We start from the raw sequence: 21,092 nt of genomic DNA, 5'->3' as shown, positions 1-21,092 counted from the left end.
AACAAACAGTTTGGGAGTCGGTGTAAAAGTATACTGTATATACCAAAAAACAATCCGATGCTGATCCACACAAAGATTCCGTGGACAGTGGAACATAAATCCAATAAAATATTCCACGTGACGAAAGTCAGCCTCGATAGAGCGGCGACCATACGTATGAGTGGTGGTGGAGGAGGATGCTTCATCTGACGGCTACCAGGAATTATACACACACGCACGCATGTGATAGCATCTGCCCCGGACACCAGACCCGCCCGTCTGATGGCCCTGCTCAGGGGACCTGGCATCCCAGGGCCAGATAGAAAACTAACAAACTACTAACTACTAGGCCAGGATCAACTGTACAGAAGTGGTGATGACTTTGTCGACTAAAAAGCTATGACGAAAAATGTTTTGCCGACTACCATTCTTTCACTGAAGAAAACTACATAAAAACAAAGCCATGAAGCCAGACATGCAGTCTGAAAATAGCAGATCTACAAGCTTACAATGCTACAAGCTCACAATGCGTTGTGAGCTTGTTGATCTGCCATTTTCAGCATGCAACCAAGAGTAAAGTCTGCCATTACGATGTCATATGAGGATTCCATCTGACAGCAACAATACGCAAATCAGCGTGGGTTAGTTTGGACGTTTGACTGTTATGAAGCTACAAGATGTAGAAAATAATAATAATGAATAAATAAATATTTACAATAGATGTTAAGGCCACAGGCCTGTAATCATTTAAGCTAGTGACATTTCTGATTTGGGGGCGACAGGAATGATCACAGCGGACACATGTAGGATATTTACCTCAACGTCAGAGCCTTGTTAAACATGTCAGTAAGAACAGAAGTGAGTTGTCTGGCATGTGACCTACATTGACCTTAACACATTATGCCGACCAGCCCATCTGGTGGGAAAGGCTGTGTTTTTGATGGTTTGTTGTAGCCATTGGGCAATTTCAAGATGTGTTACTGTTTGTGTTCAGAAAACTATCATTTTGTATTTCATCATTTTATTAGTTACGTAGATTTATGAAATACTAATGTACACCCACCATAGTAATGTACACCCACCATAGTAATGTACACCCACCATACTAATGTACACCCACCATACCAGACAGAGAGGTTTTGCTCAACTGTGGCCCTTCATGCACATTCCTGTACTATCTTCAAGGTCACATAAACCAGGTGTTCCCAAACTTTTTTGGACCAGGTACCCCTTTTGGGGTAGATATTTTTCCAGGTACCCCCTCATCCTCGCAACACGGATAACAATATATTTACAACCACAAGCAGTGTTTCCTGCAGGAAAAAGCTTTGGCATGGTGCTGGGCACAGGCCGCAATTTTGATTCATTAATTAATTTGATTCATTAATTAATAAGATTAATACATTAAGATTAATTTGTATTATGGGGGTTATGGGGAGGCACTCAGGGGCACACTGGGGAGGCACTGGGAAGGCACTCGGGGGGCACACTGGGGAGGCATTGGGGAGGCACTCGGGGGGCACACTGGGGAGGCACTCGGGGGGACACTGTCTAAATGTATACGTCTAAATGTAGACGTCTAAATGTAGACAGACGTCTAAATGTAGACAGACGTCTAAATGTAGACGTCTAAATGTAGACGTCTAAATGTAGACGTCTAAATGTGTAAGTCTTCTCTTATGGGGGTCCCTGGCATATCTTTTCAAATGGGGGTCCACAGGCTAAGTAGTGTCAATTTGGGGGTCCTTGACATGAAAAAGTTTGGGAACCACTGCTTTAAACACTTTAGCACTTTATGAACATGAACAAAATAGATGGGTCCCCCCTGGAACTCCCTCAGGAACCTCTGACATAAACAATGGAGACACACTCCAATACACCCAAACAACACACGTGCGTACACATACGTACGCACGCAGTGCCGCGCACGTGCTTGCACACAAACGCACGTGCTTGCTCATGTACACACGCGAACGAACACACACACACACACGCACACATACACACAGATGTTGTGATGAGACCATATATGGTGCATTTTCAGATGACATTCCAGAAAGTGAGTGTGTGTTTATGTAGGTAGGTACAGTTTATGCACGTGTGTTGAAGGAAACCTTGTATCTTCACATTGAAATGGGGAGAATTAATGCCCTACATTACCATGCAAGAGTGTCACACAAAATGAGTGTTTTAGATTTAGATTTGTGAACTGTTGCGACCGTAGGCCGCAGGTCATTTACTATGAAAACCTGCGTTTCATGTGGCTTCTGGCCTCCCCCGGGGCGTTTTACTGGTGTTTATGGGTGTATACCGTACTTTATATTGACGTCTTGTGTTTAAGGGTGTATATAGTATACCTTTATATAGACGTCGAGACTCTGCTTCCTTGTTGGAGACAGAGAGCATTCTGGGTAGAATACTGCCACAGCTGGAGCTCTGCGACAGCGGCTGGTGGGACTGTGAAGGGAAAAAAAAGAGAAATGCTTCAAATTAAGAGCTGGAGCTCTGCGACAGCGGCTGGTACAGCCTGAACTAACGCGTTAGGTTTCTGGCGGGTCGTGGCTGAGATTTGCGCACGCCCTATTGGATGTCACTGATCTGTCCGTCAGCCCCGGCCCCTCTTCTTCCTCCTAGTGCAGCGCTAAGTCACATCATTTGGAGCGACGCCTACCCAGAAAGGTTTGACTCCCACTTCTAGACCAGAGCGGCCAATGCGTTCGCCCAGGCTTTCATTTTTTGCGCAGACGAAAATGAAAAACTGGGTACCACCAAGGCTGGACTGGACTGGAGAGACATGCTTCAAATTAAGAGATGCTGTCGCTGCAATAAAGCGCAAAACATGCTCCTTCCTGACATCCTAACTTAAGGTTCACGTCATTCCGAATTACAAATTGACGTTATTCCGAACTTCAGATGGGCAATCTCAGAGAGAGAGAGAGAGAGAGAGAGAGAGAGAGAGAGTGTACCTTGTAGCTGCGTCCCAGTGTAGAACAGGTGAACTGGGGCGGGATGGTGGGCGTGGTTCTCTTTCTGGGTAACGTGTCACTCAAATGGGCCCCGCCCTCCTTATCACACCTCCTCCTCTCCTCCAGCAAACGAAAGTGCTGATTACACACACGACCACACACACACACACACACACACACACAGACACACGAGATGACTTTACAATTCAACCCATCACATACATGTATACAAACCGTCACACACACGCACGCACAGTTCAGCTCCACAGAGAGATGTGAACACTACTGTATGTCACTTTCTCATGCACAAACACGGCTACGCTAACACAGATATGCTTCTCCATGCATGGTACCGGCTCAACTCCACTCTAACACTCACCTTTATTGGCTTACTTTCTAGCTTTTCTTAGACAAAAGTACCACGGTTCATCAGAGTTGAGCTCTGGCGATACCAAAAGGTGATGTGAAAACACTGCAGACGTACTGGGCAGTCTCTTATGCCGAGGGTTGGATGTCGCTACGATATGACTCTGTTGACCAAACCTATTTCGACTTCTATTCAATGGTTCAAAGTCATATCTACCAGATACAGTATGGTCAGGCGGTGTAGAATCCTCATACATCCAGTTGGTGTCGCACAGCGTTCCATCATTGGGACCTTACTTTTTTCTTTATGCATCAATGTAGTCGCGTGACGTGTCAGGAGTTTAATGGACAAATGCATACATGGAAAGAATGCTCATTTCATCCAGTCTGATGTTCTGGTGAAGAGCCGAGAGGCCCACGTCCACGGCGTCACCTCACCAAAGCGTCACGTCCATAGTGTATACTCTACTGTAAAGGAACCTAAATAAACCTTTTAAGCTTTGGAGCATGATCCAGTGTGCGGACCTACCTGGACCTTTCTTTGTGGATTCTGACCACCTTGTAGCGTGAGGAGGGGGGTGTTAATTGACAAGGCACAATTTGTGCTGAACAATGAAAGGATGACATAACACCAAAAACCCGTTTTCCTGCTGAGTACAGGTTATGACAAAACCCAGACCGGACAATTTGTCACGCTATCTGAAGTGACCACAAGGTTGACTTTTTGACCAAATGCTGACCCTAACAGGGAGACCCTCTGCCACATGGCACATGCAACTAGCGCAAACACCAACAGACATGCACGCTGAGTGTGGACATTTGTGTGCATTGTGTGTGTGTGTGTGTGTATGTGCGTGTGTGTGTGTGCGCGACGCGCGCATCTGCAGTGTTAGCACTCAGAGGAGTGTAAGAGTGTAAGGCGAGATGGTCAACGGAGATAAGAATGAATAATGACCACAGGATGTTTTCCCCGTGTGGAAAAACTGTTGATGAAGAACTTTTAACTGTGTTCTTTAAGTTAGTAGCTTAAGAACCGGTTTAAACCAGTTTTTGGGAAAAGAGAAACAGTCAGACCCCTTTTCCAATATAATGTGGTGCCAACTAAGACACGACGCTCTTTGACGGCGATAGCTCTGCTGAGTGGTCGCATCAACCCAGCTGGCCGAGCGCATGCAAGCGGGCCCAAACAACACAGCCACCTATGCGCTCCCTTACGCAGCTCTCCGGAGCGGCTGGCCTACGCGCAGGCAGGCGGTCCAACAGGACAGCAGACAGGCAGTCGGCCTGAGGACAACCGCCTAGTCTAAACGGCGATTATAGGACTTAAGAGCAGTCCTTGTTAATATACCAGTTTAATGCGAGTTTTACTCTGAGACAGTGATGACTTGTTACACTTTAACTTAAGAAGAAAAGTAAATTCTCGCGCGCTGCATCTGGACCAAGTGAACTTTTCCTGGCAATGCAGAACGCTTGAGAGGACCTCCGTGGAAGGCTGATATTTACAATCAGGTGGGTCGGACTGATTGAACATCTAGCCTCAAAACGACATTTGGTTTGATAGGGACCTTAGGCGTATAATATAGTCTAGTTGTAAAGAAGAGCTCTCTTTATAGACTATGATACACTGAGGCCTTCATGCCACTCTACCCACCAAGCCTACACGCCCTCTCTCTCTTTGCGAGGCGTTACTCTCCTCCTCCTACCCTCTTTTCCATTCTTGTGCTGCTTACTGTAGCCTTCTTTAATCCATGTGACGTGTTCGCTCATTGCTATGTGGTTTTTATGCCATTGTAACCAGTAATCGATATTAATAAACACTCCTTTTGATAGTACAATCTATTTTGTTGGAGCAGTTTATTTGGTTCATGATTTACTGTATATCTGAATGTTACTTATGCAAAAGGGAATTCTATTACATTTCATTTATTCAAGCGGTCCAACAACTCACGTCCGACAAGATGAGACGTTTTTGATGTGATGCGCTGAAATAGCTTGAATATTCCAGAGTCATTTTATTATGATTTTGGAGTATCATTGCTGATTAATCATATCGGATTAATCCACTATTTCACGGACTACAACCTGGTTTTTTGTTGGTGGACGTGCGTGCATTATTGCTCTTTTCTCTAATTTCATCCATGCTGTGTGTACTGAACACGGTCAACATTTTGGTTAAAGAGCTCCAATTGCAGAGAGAACCCAATTGGAGCGTGTTCAGGGGAGGGAGGGAGGCCGGCCGGGGTGATGTTTGTCACTGCACAAAGTGCACATGGGGGTGGGGGGGGGGGGGGGGGGATGAGTAGTATGCATGTCCTCCCGGTGGGGGCTCCTCACTAGCCCAGTAGGGTCCATTTGGTTCCCTTTGTACTCTCTCATGTACTTATGGGGGTCATTCAAATAAAAGAAAGTTTGCGAACCAGTGCTCTAAATTAGCAATGGACTTGTCGCGTTAAGCCGGTAACATGCACTGGAATAGTGACCACAAACAAACAGAAAGACAGACAGACAAGACAGACAGACAGACAGACAGACAGACAGACAGACAGACAGACAGACAGACAGACAGACAGACAGACAGACAGACAGACAGACAGACAGACAGACAGACAGACAGACAGACAGACAGACAGACACCTACACCAGCTTTACCTGCCTCAGTCGGTGGTGGTGTTTTTTGACAGGGAGCGGGGGAGGGGGAGAGTCGGGGAGAGGGGACGGGTATCGGTAAGTCACCATGTTCTCTGGCCAATGAACAGAGGGCGTTTTGGGGCGGGGCCGGGAGTTCAGAGGATGGGGGGGGCAGGGGGAGGAGGAGGAGGAAGAGCATTCGAGAGGAGAGGAGGAAGAGTGAGAGGGCTTGGAAGGAAAAGAGAAAAAAGAGAGGAAGTGCGTCAGAAAATGCAACGTGTGAGAGAGAGGCGAGAAAGACACGGACGAACAGGTCACGAAGTGCAGCGTGCTGTCGGGTGGAAACCTTGTATGTCTGAAACCGTTCCTTTTATATGATTGAAAAAAAGTCAATCTACAAGCTCACAACAACGTGTTGCACAGCCACACGTTCTGAGCTTGTAGATCCCTATTCTCACACTCTTGCGTTTGACGAAGAAGGCCATTAATTAATTGTGGGGGGTAACAAAAATAACTAATAAGTAACTAAATATGGAGTAATTCTGGAGTTACAAGGTTTCTGCCCGACGGCAACGATATGCACCTTGGTTTGTACACTAAGATGCACAAAGAATCTGTACAAACACGCACGCACGCTCGCACACACACACACACACACCTCGTCCTCCGCATGGTTTGGGGCGCTGTCATCGGGGAAGGGGCTAGGCCCGGATTCAGGGGAGGAGGGGTTGGCCGGGGTGAGTTTAGAGTCCCCCCCCAGGTGGGAGTAAAGCTCATTGATTTCTCTGACTGTCACATAACCCTGGAACATACCACGTGGAAAAAACAGGGGGGGAAAAGAGGGGGTGAGAGGCATAGCATGGAGTGATTCAGCCATTATTATTATTATTATTATTATTAAGACATTTTTAGCAATGCACGCACAGTGAACGAACACGAACAATTAGTTGTTTTAGAATTCAGAACGATGCAGCAGATGATTATTCTTTTTAATATATATTTTTTTGCGTTCGTTAGTTTCGAAGCAGAAATCAAGAGAATGTATTGGACAGGCATATTACACACAGAAGTATAAGCACACAAGTCATTAACCCATTTTGGGGGCGGGAACCCCTTTTGGTGTTAGCATCATGTTATGCTTTAGCTATTGAAAAATAGCAGATCTACAAGCTCATAGCACTACGAGCTTGTAGGTCTGCTATTTTTGAAAAATCGAAGAACGACTGACATAGAAACATAGCTTAGACAATTTTAGAATCTGATCTCAGGTCAGAACGGGTTAAATGTGTTGTGTGAGTATGAGCTGTGGATCAAGGAAAAAAGGCCTGTCTCTCCTAAATTCCACAACTAGATAAATCCTCCCTTGGATTCGTCCATTTCTTCCATCCTTCCTTCATGACTGCCTATCACTGGCACTGTAAACACTTTCACGTCCAGTACCTTTAATGGAGGAGAGAACACGTAATATGACAAACGAAGGGAAAAGGATACAGATCCAGTGGGCACCTAAACCTTGTGGGCAACGTTAAATCTGCTGTTTTCTTTCCTTTGGATAATAATAATTTCCAAAGCAATAATCTGTTTTGGAAAATGGTTGGAAATAATGTCAAGTATAGGCTACATCATTAGCTTAAATATACCCAATTCTTTTTTCACCCTCCGAAATGATTGGATATCACAGATTTCTTAGCAATTTGTAGGATTCTGGACATATTGGGCCTTAAATAAAAAATATGTTATATTGACCTGCAACTCACTTTTGTAATGCTCCAAGTGTTTATTCACAATCACAGCAGGCAGGAAATGCAACGTTTCGACCGGTATTGGTCTTTTTCAAGTAATGAAAGAGCATTACAAAAGTGAGTTGCGGGCCAATATAACATTTTTATTTAAGGCCCAATATGTCCACAATCCTACAAATTTGCCTCTCTTCATGATATCTGTTAGTTTAACAGTTTGGCTCAGCACCAAGATGGGAGGATGTTGCGCTGTTCTATTTTATTCTGATATGTATTTGGCCCCCTCATTTATATAAAAAGGTGCCCAGAAATACCAGGTGCCCACTGTTCCGGGTTACCAGAGAAATATTAGGAAGGAGGGAAGGAAGGAAGGAAGGAAGGAAGGAAGGAAGGAAGGAAGGAAGGAAGGAAGGAAGCCAGGAAGAAAGAGGGAGGGAGCAGGAAAAAAAGACCAACTTTTTGAACGGGAAGGAAAAAGTTGCGGGACAGACAGACGGACAGACAACAGAGGAAGTATACCTCAGCGTTCCTGAGATAGAGAGAGGAAATGAGAGACGAGAGTTCCTGCAGGTTGGCAGGACACGGCGAAAGAGAGGCGGAGACCGCGTCGCGGCAGTGGTCGCTAGGTGAGCGACACACGTCAGCCAATGAGGCCTAAGGAATGGAGACAGAAGGTTAAAACAGAGAAAGAGAGAGAGAGAGAGAGAGAGAGAGAGAGAGAGAGAATTTCATGAAGAATTGAGATCTCAAGTGAGTTCCCGGGAAATATCTGATTGGACGAGAAGTTTGTTGAGTGACAGCTGCCGGACATTATGGTACGTTACGTACCTCCCTGAGAGTCCCGTGGCCGAGAGAGAAGCCCCGCCCACCAGTGAGCTCTGCGTATTTCCTCTCCAGAGTGGACAGGTTCTCTTTCTCCTGAGAAGAGAGAGAGAGAGAGAGAGAAAGAAAGAAAATCAGAATAGGGAGATCCCTTAACCCATTTAGGCCTGACCTCGAAATTAAAAAAAAATCTTCTAAATTTTCATGACTTTTCAAAAATAGCTAAATTATAACAATATTTAAAACACCAAAAGGGGTTCCCGCCCAAAATGAACCCTACCATATTCTAGCCATATCCTACATTTGGCGAAAATAAGCAAACATTTGTCAAGGAATAGCAGATCTTGTATATTGGCTATTTTGAGATTTGGTGCACAAAGGGAAAAAAAGGAGGAGACCTAGTATAGGGCCCTGGGGGACTCTGGTCAGCTAAGTATACAACACAGGGTCTAAGTGGTTAATCAAATACAGACGAATGGGAAATTAGCTGGAATACGTCTTGGGCCGTTATTGTTCACATATGAATATTTCATTCAATACCTTTTGAACTTGTCTGATTCAATTACATGAATAGAAAACACAGTGGCCTTGTGGTTGGAGAGACCGGGATGTCAGGGTTCGATCCCCAGCCGGGGTCATACCAAATTGGGACCCAGTGCCTCCCTGCTCGGCACTCAGCATCAAGGGTTGGATTGGGGTAAGTCCCTGCGACATACTAGCGTCATGTCCAGAGGGTGTACTTGTATTGTACATTAAAGGACCACTTCAACACTTTTCAACCTATCTTCATATAATAGGTCCTCACTAATAATCGTGAAAAAAATGGTGCAATTTTATTCTACTCTGTCTGTGTCTCATAGGAGGGCTGTGGGCCGTTCAGAAACCGTCTTCCAGTGACACCATCGATGGGGAATACAAGCTAATAGAAACTGCAGGCTTTCTAGTCCTGAAAAGTTGCAATACGAAAATGGAAGCCATCGTTCTCACGATAATGAAAATCGAAATATTTTTGTAAAAGAAAAGAAAAGTGGTGAAGTGGTCCTTTAAGCTGCAAATGTGCACTTAAAAATGTTATTTAAACAATGCCAGATTCGCTGTTTACCTGGTATCCTTTAGTTTTTTTTATCCTTTAGTAGATTATGTTTCATAGTATACAGTATTGTACTGATACTATGTTCCTGGTTTACCTGTGATCCTAGTTTACTGAGGCACTGCACTGTCTCTGTGCATCTGATGTGTTGACCTTGTTTATAGTTTAAGTGGCTCTGGACAAAGAGTTTCCGCTAAATGCCTACAGAGTTGTGATTGTAATTAAACTGTACATACGCTCTGCAGCATCATTTAAACTGTACATACGCTCTGCAGCATCATTTCCAGGGTGCTCCTTTCCTTCAGGAAGTTGTCCTTCTCTCGCTGGGTCTGCTGGGTAATCTGACCCACTTGTTTCTTCAGGGTCAGTAAGCGCTCCTAGAACACAACAATACGAGGCTGTTAACATGCTGTGGTCCTGCTGGGAACGCGGTACCATCACTGCCACTAGCAGGAAAACACAGCCCGTTAAAGGCTCTCTACAAGTATGAAAAAAAGCCCCTTTTCAAACGTTATAGCTTTTGAACCCAAGCCGCAGTTCAAATACGGGCCCCGTCTGTCCTCCTACATCACAGCACTGCATATGATTTAATAAACATGGAGGACTTTTTTTATGTGGGTTTCACATTTGCTTGTCATTTAAATGTGTTTCAGAGGAGTGTGGGTTTTCTTTAAACCAAATAGGGCTGGAGTGCCCTGGTCTGAATTACACACAGACACGCACGCACGCACGAACGCACACTTTGCATTACTGTACTTGTGAGGACAATTTTGAGATTATATTAATGCCATTTTTACAATTTTCCGTTCTTTTTTCCATTAAAGGACCTATAACATAAAGTTCAACTTCTTCAATTTTTTGTGTCTTTTCCATCCCCACAAATATGCCATTTTGAACAATCAAGATTTCTCATAATTTTATGGCTTTTATGGAAATTCCTCTCAGGAACAGCTCAACTGATTTGGTCGTATTTGTGATGTCATCAATGTCACCCTACTTTGTATAATTCCTCCCTCTCTTCAGTCTTCAGTTCCAAATTTGCATTTCCACTTTGTTTACAATGTCCGCCATTTTCCAAGCAGGCATGGAATGGAAACAAGCCTGTTTTTATCTAGCATCAGTATTATAATGACTCAAATATTAAAGTCTCATTTTAGTTTTCCTAAAATGTCTTGGGGTTATTCTTTTTCTTCCAGTTCTAGTTTTCTGGTTAGTTTGAGTGAACTCTTAATGTAATAAGCCTGGCGTGTGGTACCTTGCGTGTGACAGTACTGCGTTGGAGGTCGGCGATGTCTCGGAGGATCTGCTGAGTGCGAATCTCCTTCTCCTCATCCTGGCGGCTCTCCCTCTCCAGTTGCTGGAACTCCAGGTCCTCAAACTTCTTGGTCTCTGCCTCCAGCACCTCGCAGTCCTGACGCACACACGCACATGCACACGCACACGCACGCACACACACACACACACACACACACACACACACACACACACACACACACACACACACACACACACACACACACACACACACACACACACACACACACACACACACACACGGGAGGTACCGTAGTTTAGAGACCAGGCTTACTGCATGTTTCTTGTGAGGGGGGACACGGGGAGAACATGCAAACTCCACACAGAAAGGCCCTTTCGCCAAACCCACCCAGGGTGTATGGGCACTGATGACGCGGAGGAGAGAACACGCCCCCCCAGCGCCCCAGCTTTCAGCTCTCACTGCGTCCGTCCACCGCCCATTTGCTTTTTGGACTGCGTGTGGCGACCCGCCGTTGAATCATCACCACAGCCGCGAGAAAGTCCACGTGTACACCGTTATTTCAGCTATAGGCTAATATTTGCAGCGTGGCATGCTGTTAAGCTGTTAAGCCTTGCAATACACGTGTTTATTACGGTATGTGCAAGTGCAGCATGAGTGCATTTGCATTCACGCCTGTGTGTGTGTGTGTGTGTGTGTGTGTGTGTGTGTGCTACTGACCCTGGCTAGCTGTTCCCGAAGGGGTTCCTTGGTGGCCTCAGGGCAGCTGTCCAGCAGGGTGCGCTGTTCACACACACTCTGAGCAAACCCCTCTATTCTGCCCTGCTCTGCAAGCAACAGCTCACTGGCCTGCCACACACACACGACCACATACAGTATGCACACACACACACACACACACACACACACACACACACACACACACACACACCAACCACATACAGTATACATACACACATACAGTGTACACACACACACGTACACACACACACGGCAGAGAGAGAGAGAGGATGGTTGAGTTAGTATGACTGGGAGGCACAGTTAGTTACTACGACAACTGGGACTGCAAGATTAGATTGACTGCCGGGACTGCTCTCCTCCTAGAAGCAGAGGAGGGAGACAGGGAGGAGGGGGAAAGAGAGAGAGAGAGGGGGGGGGGGGTGATGGAAGGAGGGAATGATGGAGGGAGGGAGGAAGGGAAGAAAAGGGAAGATATGTAGAAGGAAATGGGAACAGGGGGTGAAGGGGAGAGATGGAGGAAGGGAGATGATGAATGGTTCTAATGCACTGGGTTCTCAACGTCGGGTCCGGGGACCACCAGGGGTCGGAATTGGTTAAATGAGACTCAGAGTTAAATAAACACTGAGCATGTTACAGTGTAGAGACTGTAAATAAACACTGAGCATGTTACAGTGTAGAGACTGTAAATAAACACTGAGCATGTTACAGTGTAGATACTGTAAATAAACACTGAGCATGTTACAGTGTAGAGACTGTAAATAAACACTGAGCATGTTACAGTGTAGAGACTGTAAATAAACACTGAGCATGTTACAGTGTAGAGACTGGGGGTCCCCAAACATTTAAACACTGAGCATGTTACAGTGTAGAGACTGTTAAATAAACACTGAGCATGTTACAGTGTAGAGACTGTTAAATAAACACTGAGCATGTTACAGTGTAGAGACTGGGGGTTAAATAAACACTGAGCATGTTACAGTGTAGAGACTGGGGGTCCAGAGTTAAATAAACACTGAGCATGTTACAGTGTAGAGACTGGGGGTCCCGAAACATTTAAGTTAAATAAACACTGAGCATGTTACAGTGTAGAGACTGGGGGTCCCCAAACATTTAAGTTACAGGCCCCTTTGGAACCCCACGTTGAGAACTTGAGAATGGGTTGAGATGCATATGAAAATGGTTCTCACTGCACATACCACAACCACACATACATACACACAAACTCACACGACCAGATTCCACACACACACACACACACACACACACACACACACACACACACACACACACACACACACACACACACACACACACACACACACACACACACACACACACACACACACACACACACACACACACACACACACACACACACACACACACACACACACACACACACACACACACACACACACACACACACACACAGCCTCTCACAACTTCACCTAGTCTGTGGAAGCAACCCTATCTAGTACCTCTTCCTAACGCTCTTCCTGTCTGTAAATAGCGGTTGCTGTGGCTTTTTAGCATGGATTTACCAGCTGTGGGCTTCACGGAAATATTAGGAGCTGGCCAGGACTCGACACAGAGGAGGAGAAAGAGCCACACACACAGTGCCACACACACACACACACACACACACACACACACACACACACACACACACACACACACACACGGTTCTCCTTGTAAGGGGCAGTGTGTGTCATGTGGTGGCTGCTATACGGTGGCAGTATTAACAGCTGTATATTTGGACCAGGAGAAGGATTAACACCTACCAGTTCAGTCACATGTCGTGCTAAATGTATGTCAGTGTGTCTCTACGTACTGTATGTTTTCCATTTGGTATAGACCCACATACAGTACCGATGATGTCAGCATAGGTAGGCAGGTTTCTGAACTGTCCACAGCCATCCTCTGAGACACCTTTATGGAGACGCCTTTATGGAGCATCTTAGGTGTCTATTGTCTCAGCAGTTTGTCAAATATCAGCTCTTACCGTTGTTTTGCTTGGGGTTCATCCGTTTTGTGGAGGAGTGGCTCATTCAACGTCTACATAAAACCTTACAATGTTAATCCATTTTGGTGTTAGCATTATGTTATGCTTTAGCTATTGAAAAATAGCAGATCTACAAGCTCATAGCGTGCCACCGAGTGGCGCGCTACGAGCTTGTAGCTATTTTTGAAAAATCGAAGAACGACTGACACTGGCTTTTTAGAATCTGATCTCAGGTCAAAATGGGTTAAAACCACTGAAAACTCATTTGAATTGAAAGCCCAGCATCTGTATTCTGGGGGAACAGAAAGGTCTAAAAACTATTGTCTACACTGTAGACAATAGTATTGTAGACGCTACAGTACATGCCATTGTTTTCTGTGTCCTGTTTCATTACCTTGTCTTTCTCCTGCTGGGATTTGGTCTCCAGGTCGTCCAGCTTGCCGTGGAGACCCTCCAGAGCTTCTCTCTCCTGCTGCAGAGCAGAGAGCTCCGACTCCTGCTCTGCGTCCACCAGAGCTCTCTCCACCTCCACCTTCAACACGCAGGCAGACAGAAGATCAATCCATCGATCAATCAGTCGATCAATCTGTGATCCCAGTGAATCAATCCGTCGGCAATCCTCCATTTGCACTTTTGGTGCGATGTAAGAGCAAGATGTACAAGGACTGGGCAATTAACAGAAAATATAACAAAACAGAAACAATAACCTTGCTTAATCTTGCTCGTGTAGGTTAATCGAATAGTCGAGAAGAGTTTTATATACATTCCTACTTGTATATCAACGAATCAACATCAAGAAATTCGAATAGATCTTTTTCCATAGTCTACTAAATCAACTATGGTTGTCCCTATCCGATTTCAAATGATCGGAATCTGACCGGGAGTAAAAAAAAACCTGAGCGGGGCATCTCTAGTATCAATATTACATCCATATCATGATATTAGACTGGATATTGTCTGTACTTTTGGATATTGTATTATTGTGATATGGCATAAGTGGAGTCGGAATCGGATAGGGAGCAAAATAACGTGATCGGGTCATCCCTAAAATCAACTAAATCTGATTAACTCATTCCGTACTTTCCTCGAGATCGCCTGTGGAAAGTTATTAAGGTCATCTGGGCCGTCCACGAGAAGATTTGTTTAAAAATGATTTAATTTATGCTCAGAATGGCATAAAATGCCATGTTTATAGCCTATTAAAACTTTAATCCAACTCGCGCTGATCATCATCGCTGCTCTGGGGGCCATCGTCCGTCCTGTCCCTTTTTTTGTGCTCACTCACTCAAGCATGGTGGTGTTCCGATGAAATTGGTGACCTGCCGACATGCAAACTTTCTATTTTTAAATGTATGTAACTTACATGGAGGTCTTTAAATATGAGGCCAAAATATCGCTAGGTTGAACTCTGCTAATAAACAAACATCACTTCCGGCGTGGGGGCGGAAGTGACCCGTCTTCTATGCTTATTTCGCAGATTTTTGCGGGCACTGGCCCCGCCCTCTGGCCTGGAGGCGTTGTCTTAAGCATTTATAATGCAACGCGTTGGGAGATTGTAGATAGATGCTATTTTAATTTCAGTTCATTTCTAATAATTCATAACAGCTAGTTACAGGATGTTCTCCTAGGCGTAACAAACTGGTTTGACGCAGAGCCGTTCGTTACCTCTCGGACAGATTCGTCCATCTGGTTGTCCAGCTCTTTGATCTTCTGTTCCAGTTCCTCCATGTTGTTTATCACCTGCAGCCTCTCCTCCTCCACGCGCCTCACGTCCTGCGCACGCCGGCGAGCAGCGTCGTCCACCGCCTGCTGACGACGTCATGAAGACAACAGGACAGGTTAGAATTAACTTTATTGTTGTTGAGGAGAACTTTGTCAAAACCCGATGACATGATGTGTCGTCACGTAATCCTCTTGGCAGCACACCGTTTGGGAAGCCCTGGTGGTGTGTACATGGTTTCATGCTGTCAGCAGTACAGTACCACTGACTGTACCACAGGCTGCATTGAATATCCCAACCTTTGTGAACATCCGGTTTGCAACTATTGCCCTTGGAAACAAGCTCAGGTTGTTGTTTTATTTTTTCAGTTTGCTTTGAGCCTCTACCGCTTCCTACAAACAGCTGACTGGATGTTTACAAGGGTTTTCACGTCTCCTTAGCAACTACAGACTGTTTGACACCATTGTGGGTCCTTTTTTGGATATTTTTTGGACCAGTGTGCCCCCACCCACCCCCACCCCCTATTCAATATCCAGTTCTCTTACCGCCGGCCTATTGAAAATAGTGCTTTTATGAGGGGCCAAAGTTGGGTATTTGGAAGACTGAAATGGACCAGTCATATATCAGAATCCAAGCTACACATTGTTGCTTTCGGACTGAAACTTTGTATGTCCAAAAAAGTTCCTTTTTTTAAATTATCATTAGAAGACAAAAATAAATTGTGAAGAAATCTACAAACGCTTTACGTTGCGACACTTTGCCAGCTTTCACATCTATTTTCACTACTTTTGTGTGGTATGGTATTGTATGGTATTAATTTACGGGGGGGAAAACATAAAAAGTTAAACTACGTCGATATGAGTTTACTTGCAATCGAATTTACTAAACTGGATAAAGAAATAAGAAGCACAAAAAACCCCAAAGAGCACCTCAACACCGCCCCTCCTCTGACGTTTTTCTTTTTCACCGATACATTTTACAGACATATTTAAAAATTACTTTTGTCTGTACTACATGTACCGTTATCCAACTTAATAATAATATATAATGGATAATATGCTAACAAGGTTATTTAATAAAGAGTGAAGTTGTGCTGTATGCACAGGATGATTTGCAATAACTCAAACATTCCAACCGACCGAGGGCAGCTGATCACATGAGCCAAAAGCAAAATCCTCCTACGCGCCAAAATGCGCATACGCCAGCTGCCAAGGGTCACTTTCAGCCCCCTTCTAATCTAATAAGTGGACTGTAAATATCTGTGTGTGTGCACCTGTACTTGGGCAAAACGTGTGTGTACAAGTCCTGCAAGGAGTGATCTCTGTCACTCTCATCTCTCCCAGAGAGAAAACTAAGAGTATGATTCTTCACACATTAAGCCTGATTACACCCTACACCAGGTGTCGGTGTCTTCCAATGATTTCCAGGCCAAGGACCCCCCCCCCCCCCCCCCACTACATATACCGGTAGTCTTAACATTTTGTTGCAGATTTTACTTTTATCTGCAAATGTTCCCCGCAGAATAGGGATGCTGAGGTTCAAGTGGTTCATGTAAGAAAGATAGGAACGTACTAGTAACTCTGGAGGACTCACTTGGGGTCCCGGACCCCCTGTTGAAGACGCATGCCCTATAAACTTAGTTAACTGGAGTCCCCCCCAGGGTCTCAAGGCAATAATGTCAAAAAGTTTCATCATGCTTTAAGTACCATGTGACATGTAAAACTAGGGGTTTTTCATGATTCTGGATCCATTCCAAGCACTCCTAAAAACGTCCAAAGCCGTCGTCACTAATGTGATGAGGTCAGCACATTTTGGGCACATCTGGGCAAGTGGCTATGGCTGTTTTTAGCCCAAGGAATGTTTTTCGTGCAAAACTAATAAAGTGGATTCAGAATCATGAGAACCCTCTAGTTTTACATGGCACATGCAACATAAAGTATAATGACATTTAAAACATCTTGCCTTATATACGATATGATATATCCCCTATAAAATAAATTGCTCACTGCCGAGTCAGCAGTGCTGACAGCCGGTCAGCAAGTGGATTCATGAATGTATGTACAGTATGTGGACAATATTTTATGGCAATAAAAAAAGACTACAGTATATACCAAATATACTTTAAACAAATGATGCCTGTTGGCTGCCGGACTATGAGGCGAATTCAAGTACATCCATTCCATTTGGTTATTAACGTTATTGAATAAACCTTCTAGAGATGTCATGACATTGTGAATCCAGGTTCTCGTCCCTCGTTCATTCTTGGAGTGTTAAAATGAACTAAATTTAGTAGAGATTACAAGAGACGCTGTAAGTGCATGAACAGGATATCGGAGTGCAATAGGATAGCACTCCGATATGAACAGGATATCGGAGTGCAATAGGATAGCACTCCGATATGAACAGGATATCGGAGTGCAATAGGATAGCACTCCGATATGAACAGGATATCGGAGTGCAATAGGATAGCACTCCGATATGAACAGGATATCGGAGTGCAATAGGATAGCACTCCGATATGAACAGGATATCGGAGTGCAATAGGATAGCACTCCGATATGAACAGGATATCGGAGTGCAATAGGATAGCACTCCGATATCCAGTTGTCCAGAACCCGACTTCATTGTTTCTCAAACTTAAAACATGTCTCAAGGTCTCCCCTTAACTCTGACAGTAAACAAATGGAACCAAATGGACCCTAATGGGTCAATACCGTCAAGAGTTACAGATTTGTAAGAGTCCATTTAGACCCTGCTAAAGAAACCCCAGAGTGTCCCACTTTGAGAACCACCACTACTTCTCTAACCTCATTGGTCCTCTGCATGCGCGAGGGGGTGGGCGAGGGGGCGGAGCTCCGCAGACTGACCACCGGCGACTCTGCCCTGCTGTGGTCGCCGCCACGATGGCGTTGACCGCTGCTGCGCCGCCGCCGCTGCGTCGTCGTCTGCGCCGGCTCGTCGTCGTAGAAACCGTTCTCCGAGCCGGAGAGGTGGCCGTTGGCGAAGGAGGAGGTGCCGTTGAGCGCCGCGTTGGCCACGGAGGACGTGTCGGAGAAGACGGACTCCGACGCATCGTCGCCGTCATCGGCGTCTTCGCCGTCGTCGTGGTCGTCGTCGTCGAGCTGCAGCTTCTCCAGCTCGCGGTTGATCTTCTGGAGGTCGGCCACGGCCGAGCCGGGGTTGGAGTCGGCGTCGCCTCCGTCCCGGTCGGCCCGGCCCAGCTCCGAGCACAGAGACAAGATTGTCTCCAGGCGCTGCCGCTCCTATGGAGAACAAGACGTTTTACTTACTTTATTCGTTTATTTGGTCGGGACAGTGTATGTATATTGATGAATTACATTAAAAAATGCAGTGTAAATATACCAGATTTAGCAAAACTTGCTCATTTCCATCTGCAGTCCCCAGACATCAAACATCTAACAATACAAACAGGACTGACATAGAGGACATAGCATACAAATACCTAGTACATTTCAAACTGCACGCACACATGCAGACAGTAGAGCCCATGATTAGATACTTTCCAGTTGCACAATTTGACAATTTGACTGTGTCGCGAGTATATTCACGCTGAACACAAATATTACGAGGTACTACAAATCCAATCGACGCAATTTTATTCGGAATGTAGTCGTTTTTTCACGGTGAATAAAGTCGTCATAAAGTATGAGTTATCAAGTTATGGACTATAACGATGCGATATATATTTCGTGACATTATATCGACTGCAGCGTATGGGTGGCCCGAGAACGCTTCTGAGACTTTAAAGTGGACCCCCGATTCAGAAAAGGGTTGAGAACCAAGGGATTGCATGACTGAAATGAGGGCTATTTCATGCAATTATGGACGGTCCTTTATTTAGATAGAATGATTAGGTAAAACAATATATAAAACATGCCCAAGTTAAAGAAAACATTAGAATCACAACTGAGCCTAACCGAGTCAGGTTACCTGTGGAAGCATAGCGGCCACAATCAATTCCTCAGCTTAGTCCTCGTTTAGTCTGAGACTCTGTTAACAGCCTTCATAAATAGTCCATCTACATTCTGAATACAATCCAGTTCCTTTTAACCTGTAAATCTAGCCTATATGTTCTTCTGCGGAAAACCTCGATAGTTGTCAGTTCCTTCCATGATTCTGCCTCCCCCAAGTCAGACTATAAAGAGGGTACGGGCTACTGTAGTAACTGTACATGCCAAAATACCCCCAGTAGATTAAGTTGGGCTGTGAACCCCCCTGGGGATGGGATGAAAAGCACTGTGTGTGTAAATAATATCCGACAGAGAAAGAGGGGGGGGCTGGGTGGGGGGCACAACGATGGGAGGAGGGGTGTGGTTAGGGTGGAAAGATGGAATTAGGCAAAGAGAGACAGCTAAAGGGATTACTGATTGAAAATGTGCATGAAAGAAAACCGATGTGCGTGTTGTCCAAAAAATAATGATACTCTAATTTTACATATGCGCTTCCCCCCCCTCCCCACCCTCTCTCTCTCTCTCTCTCTCTCACGCATCGCATGCACACCTTCCATAAAAGAGAAGCATAAAAAAGGAGACCCCTTTGAAGTCAGTTTTGACACCTTGTTCTATTTTAATAGGCACAAGCCTCTGTGGAGCCCTTATAGTAATCAGCTGTTAAGTAGCGAGGGGTGGTGGGGAGAGAGCGAGAGAGAGAGAGAGATAGAGTGAGGGGTAAGGGAGAGAAACAGAGAGAGGGATGAGAGAGAGAGAGAGAGAGGGGAGGGGGTTGAGAGAAAATGCATTTTCTGGCTTTAACAACAAAAAGAACAGGGCATGATAAACGGAAAGATGATGGGAAAAAACAGATGGCGAGGACGAAGAGATGGAATGAGACTCATGGGGTAACATGAGCTGGTGCTTTTGGGCCCCATGCGGTACACAGTGGACTGATATAGGAGCAAGGAGATTAAAGCATTCATCCTCTCACACTCTCTCTTCCGTCCTTCCTTCCTTCCCTTCTCCCTATGCTCCCTCCTAAAAGCAATGCTTCTCAACTTGTTCTCAAAGATTAGCTTCAATGTGCAACGTTGTTTTCTCACTCAGCGGTACAAAAACCAACATATACAGTACACGTGTATAGATGGTGTCTGCACATTTTCTAAAGTGACAATTTGATGAATTTTGAGACCTTTTTTGAATACCGAATTGGCTAAATTGTCAAATATTACACAAGAAATAGGCAAATACTGTGAAAATAGCCAATCTACTCGCAAAAAAATGATATACAAGCACAACATGCTGCACACTGTGAGCGATGACTTTCAGACACAACTGTATATGTGTCAAATCGCTCTACAAATGACCAACATTTCACACAGAGCTACTGCAATGTAATGTACCACGCCTAACACTAGAGGGCAGGACCACACAAAGCTGTCAAGTCTCAGGTCTGAATTTTAGTCCAGTGATGTGAATGTGTCTCACATAGAGATCAGTACATATTGATGTGAATGTGTCTCAGTCTCACAGAGATCAGTACATATTGTTGCTATGAAAACATCTCACATCCGAGCATTATTCTTTGTTTTAGGTAGTTTATGCTTCAGGATAGTGAAGAGACACTACTGTGAGGACAGAGAGGGAGGGACATGCAATGGAGGTCTCCAGATGGAATCAGCACGCACGCACGCGCGCACACACACACACACACACACACACACACACAAAGTAAAAAGACATTGTCGCACGCAGAGTGACCGGATTACGGGTCCCAGTTCGAACCCGGGCTCCCACAGAGTTTAGTGTCAAA

General features: G+C 45.0%; 1 protein-coding gene across 7 annotated transcripts in view; it reads right to left on the bottom strand.

Annotated features, from left to right (window-relative positions):
- Nucleotides 1-21,092, bottom strand: part of phldb2b (pleckstrin homology-like domain, family B, member 2b) — an 83,344-nt gene that overhangs the window by 16,932 nt on the left and 45,320 nt on the right. For 2 of the 7 annotated variants that reach the window (XM_080793495.1, XM_080793501.1), the window contains 10 exons: nucleotides 18,134-18,589; nucleotides 15,272-15,415; nucleotides 14,001-14,138; nucleotides 11,584-11,712; nucleotides 10,846-11,001; nucleotides 9,857-9,967; nucleotides 8,507-8,596; nucleotides 6,598-6,741; nucleotides 2,946-3,083; nucleotides 2,337-2,436 (listed from right to left, as the gene is read on the bottom strand). In XM_080793495.1, the coding sequence (XP_080649621.1) occupies nucleotides 2,337-2,436; nucleotides 2,946-3,083; nucleotides 6,598-6,741; nucleotides 8,507-8,596; nucleotides 9,857-9,967; nucleotides 10,846-11,001; nucleotides 11,584-11,712; nucleotides 14,001-14,138; nucleotides 15,272-15,415; nucleotides 18,134-18,589 (1,606 nt within the window). Of the gene's footprint in view, nucleotides 1-2,336; nucleotides 2,437-2,945; nucleotides 3,084-6,597; nucleotides 6,742-8,197; nucleotides 8,333-8,506; nucleotides 8,597-9,856; nucleotides 9,968-10,845; nucleotides 11,002-11,583; nucleotides 11,713-14,000; nucleotides 14,139-15,271; nucleotides 15,416-18,133; nucleotides 18,590-21,092 lie in introns of all 7 variants that reach the window. The other 5 variants (XM_080793497.1, XM_080793496.1, XM_080793499.1 and 2 more) reach the window with 5 other exon arrangements.

The sequence above is a fragment of the Protomyctophum bolini genome, assembly GCF_963924005.1.
Source record: "Protomyctophum bolini genome assembly, chromosome: 21".
NCBI lineage: Eukaryota > Metazoa > Chordata > Actinopteri > Myctophiformes > Myctophidae > Protomyctophum > Protomyctophum bolini.
The sequence above is the reverse complement of the archived record's forward strand: the minus strand, read 5'-3'. Positions and strand labels throughout refer to the sequence as shown.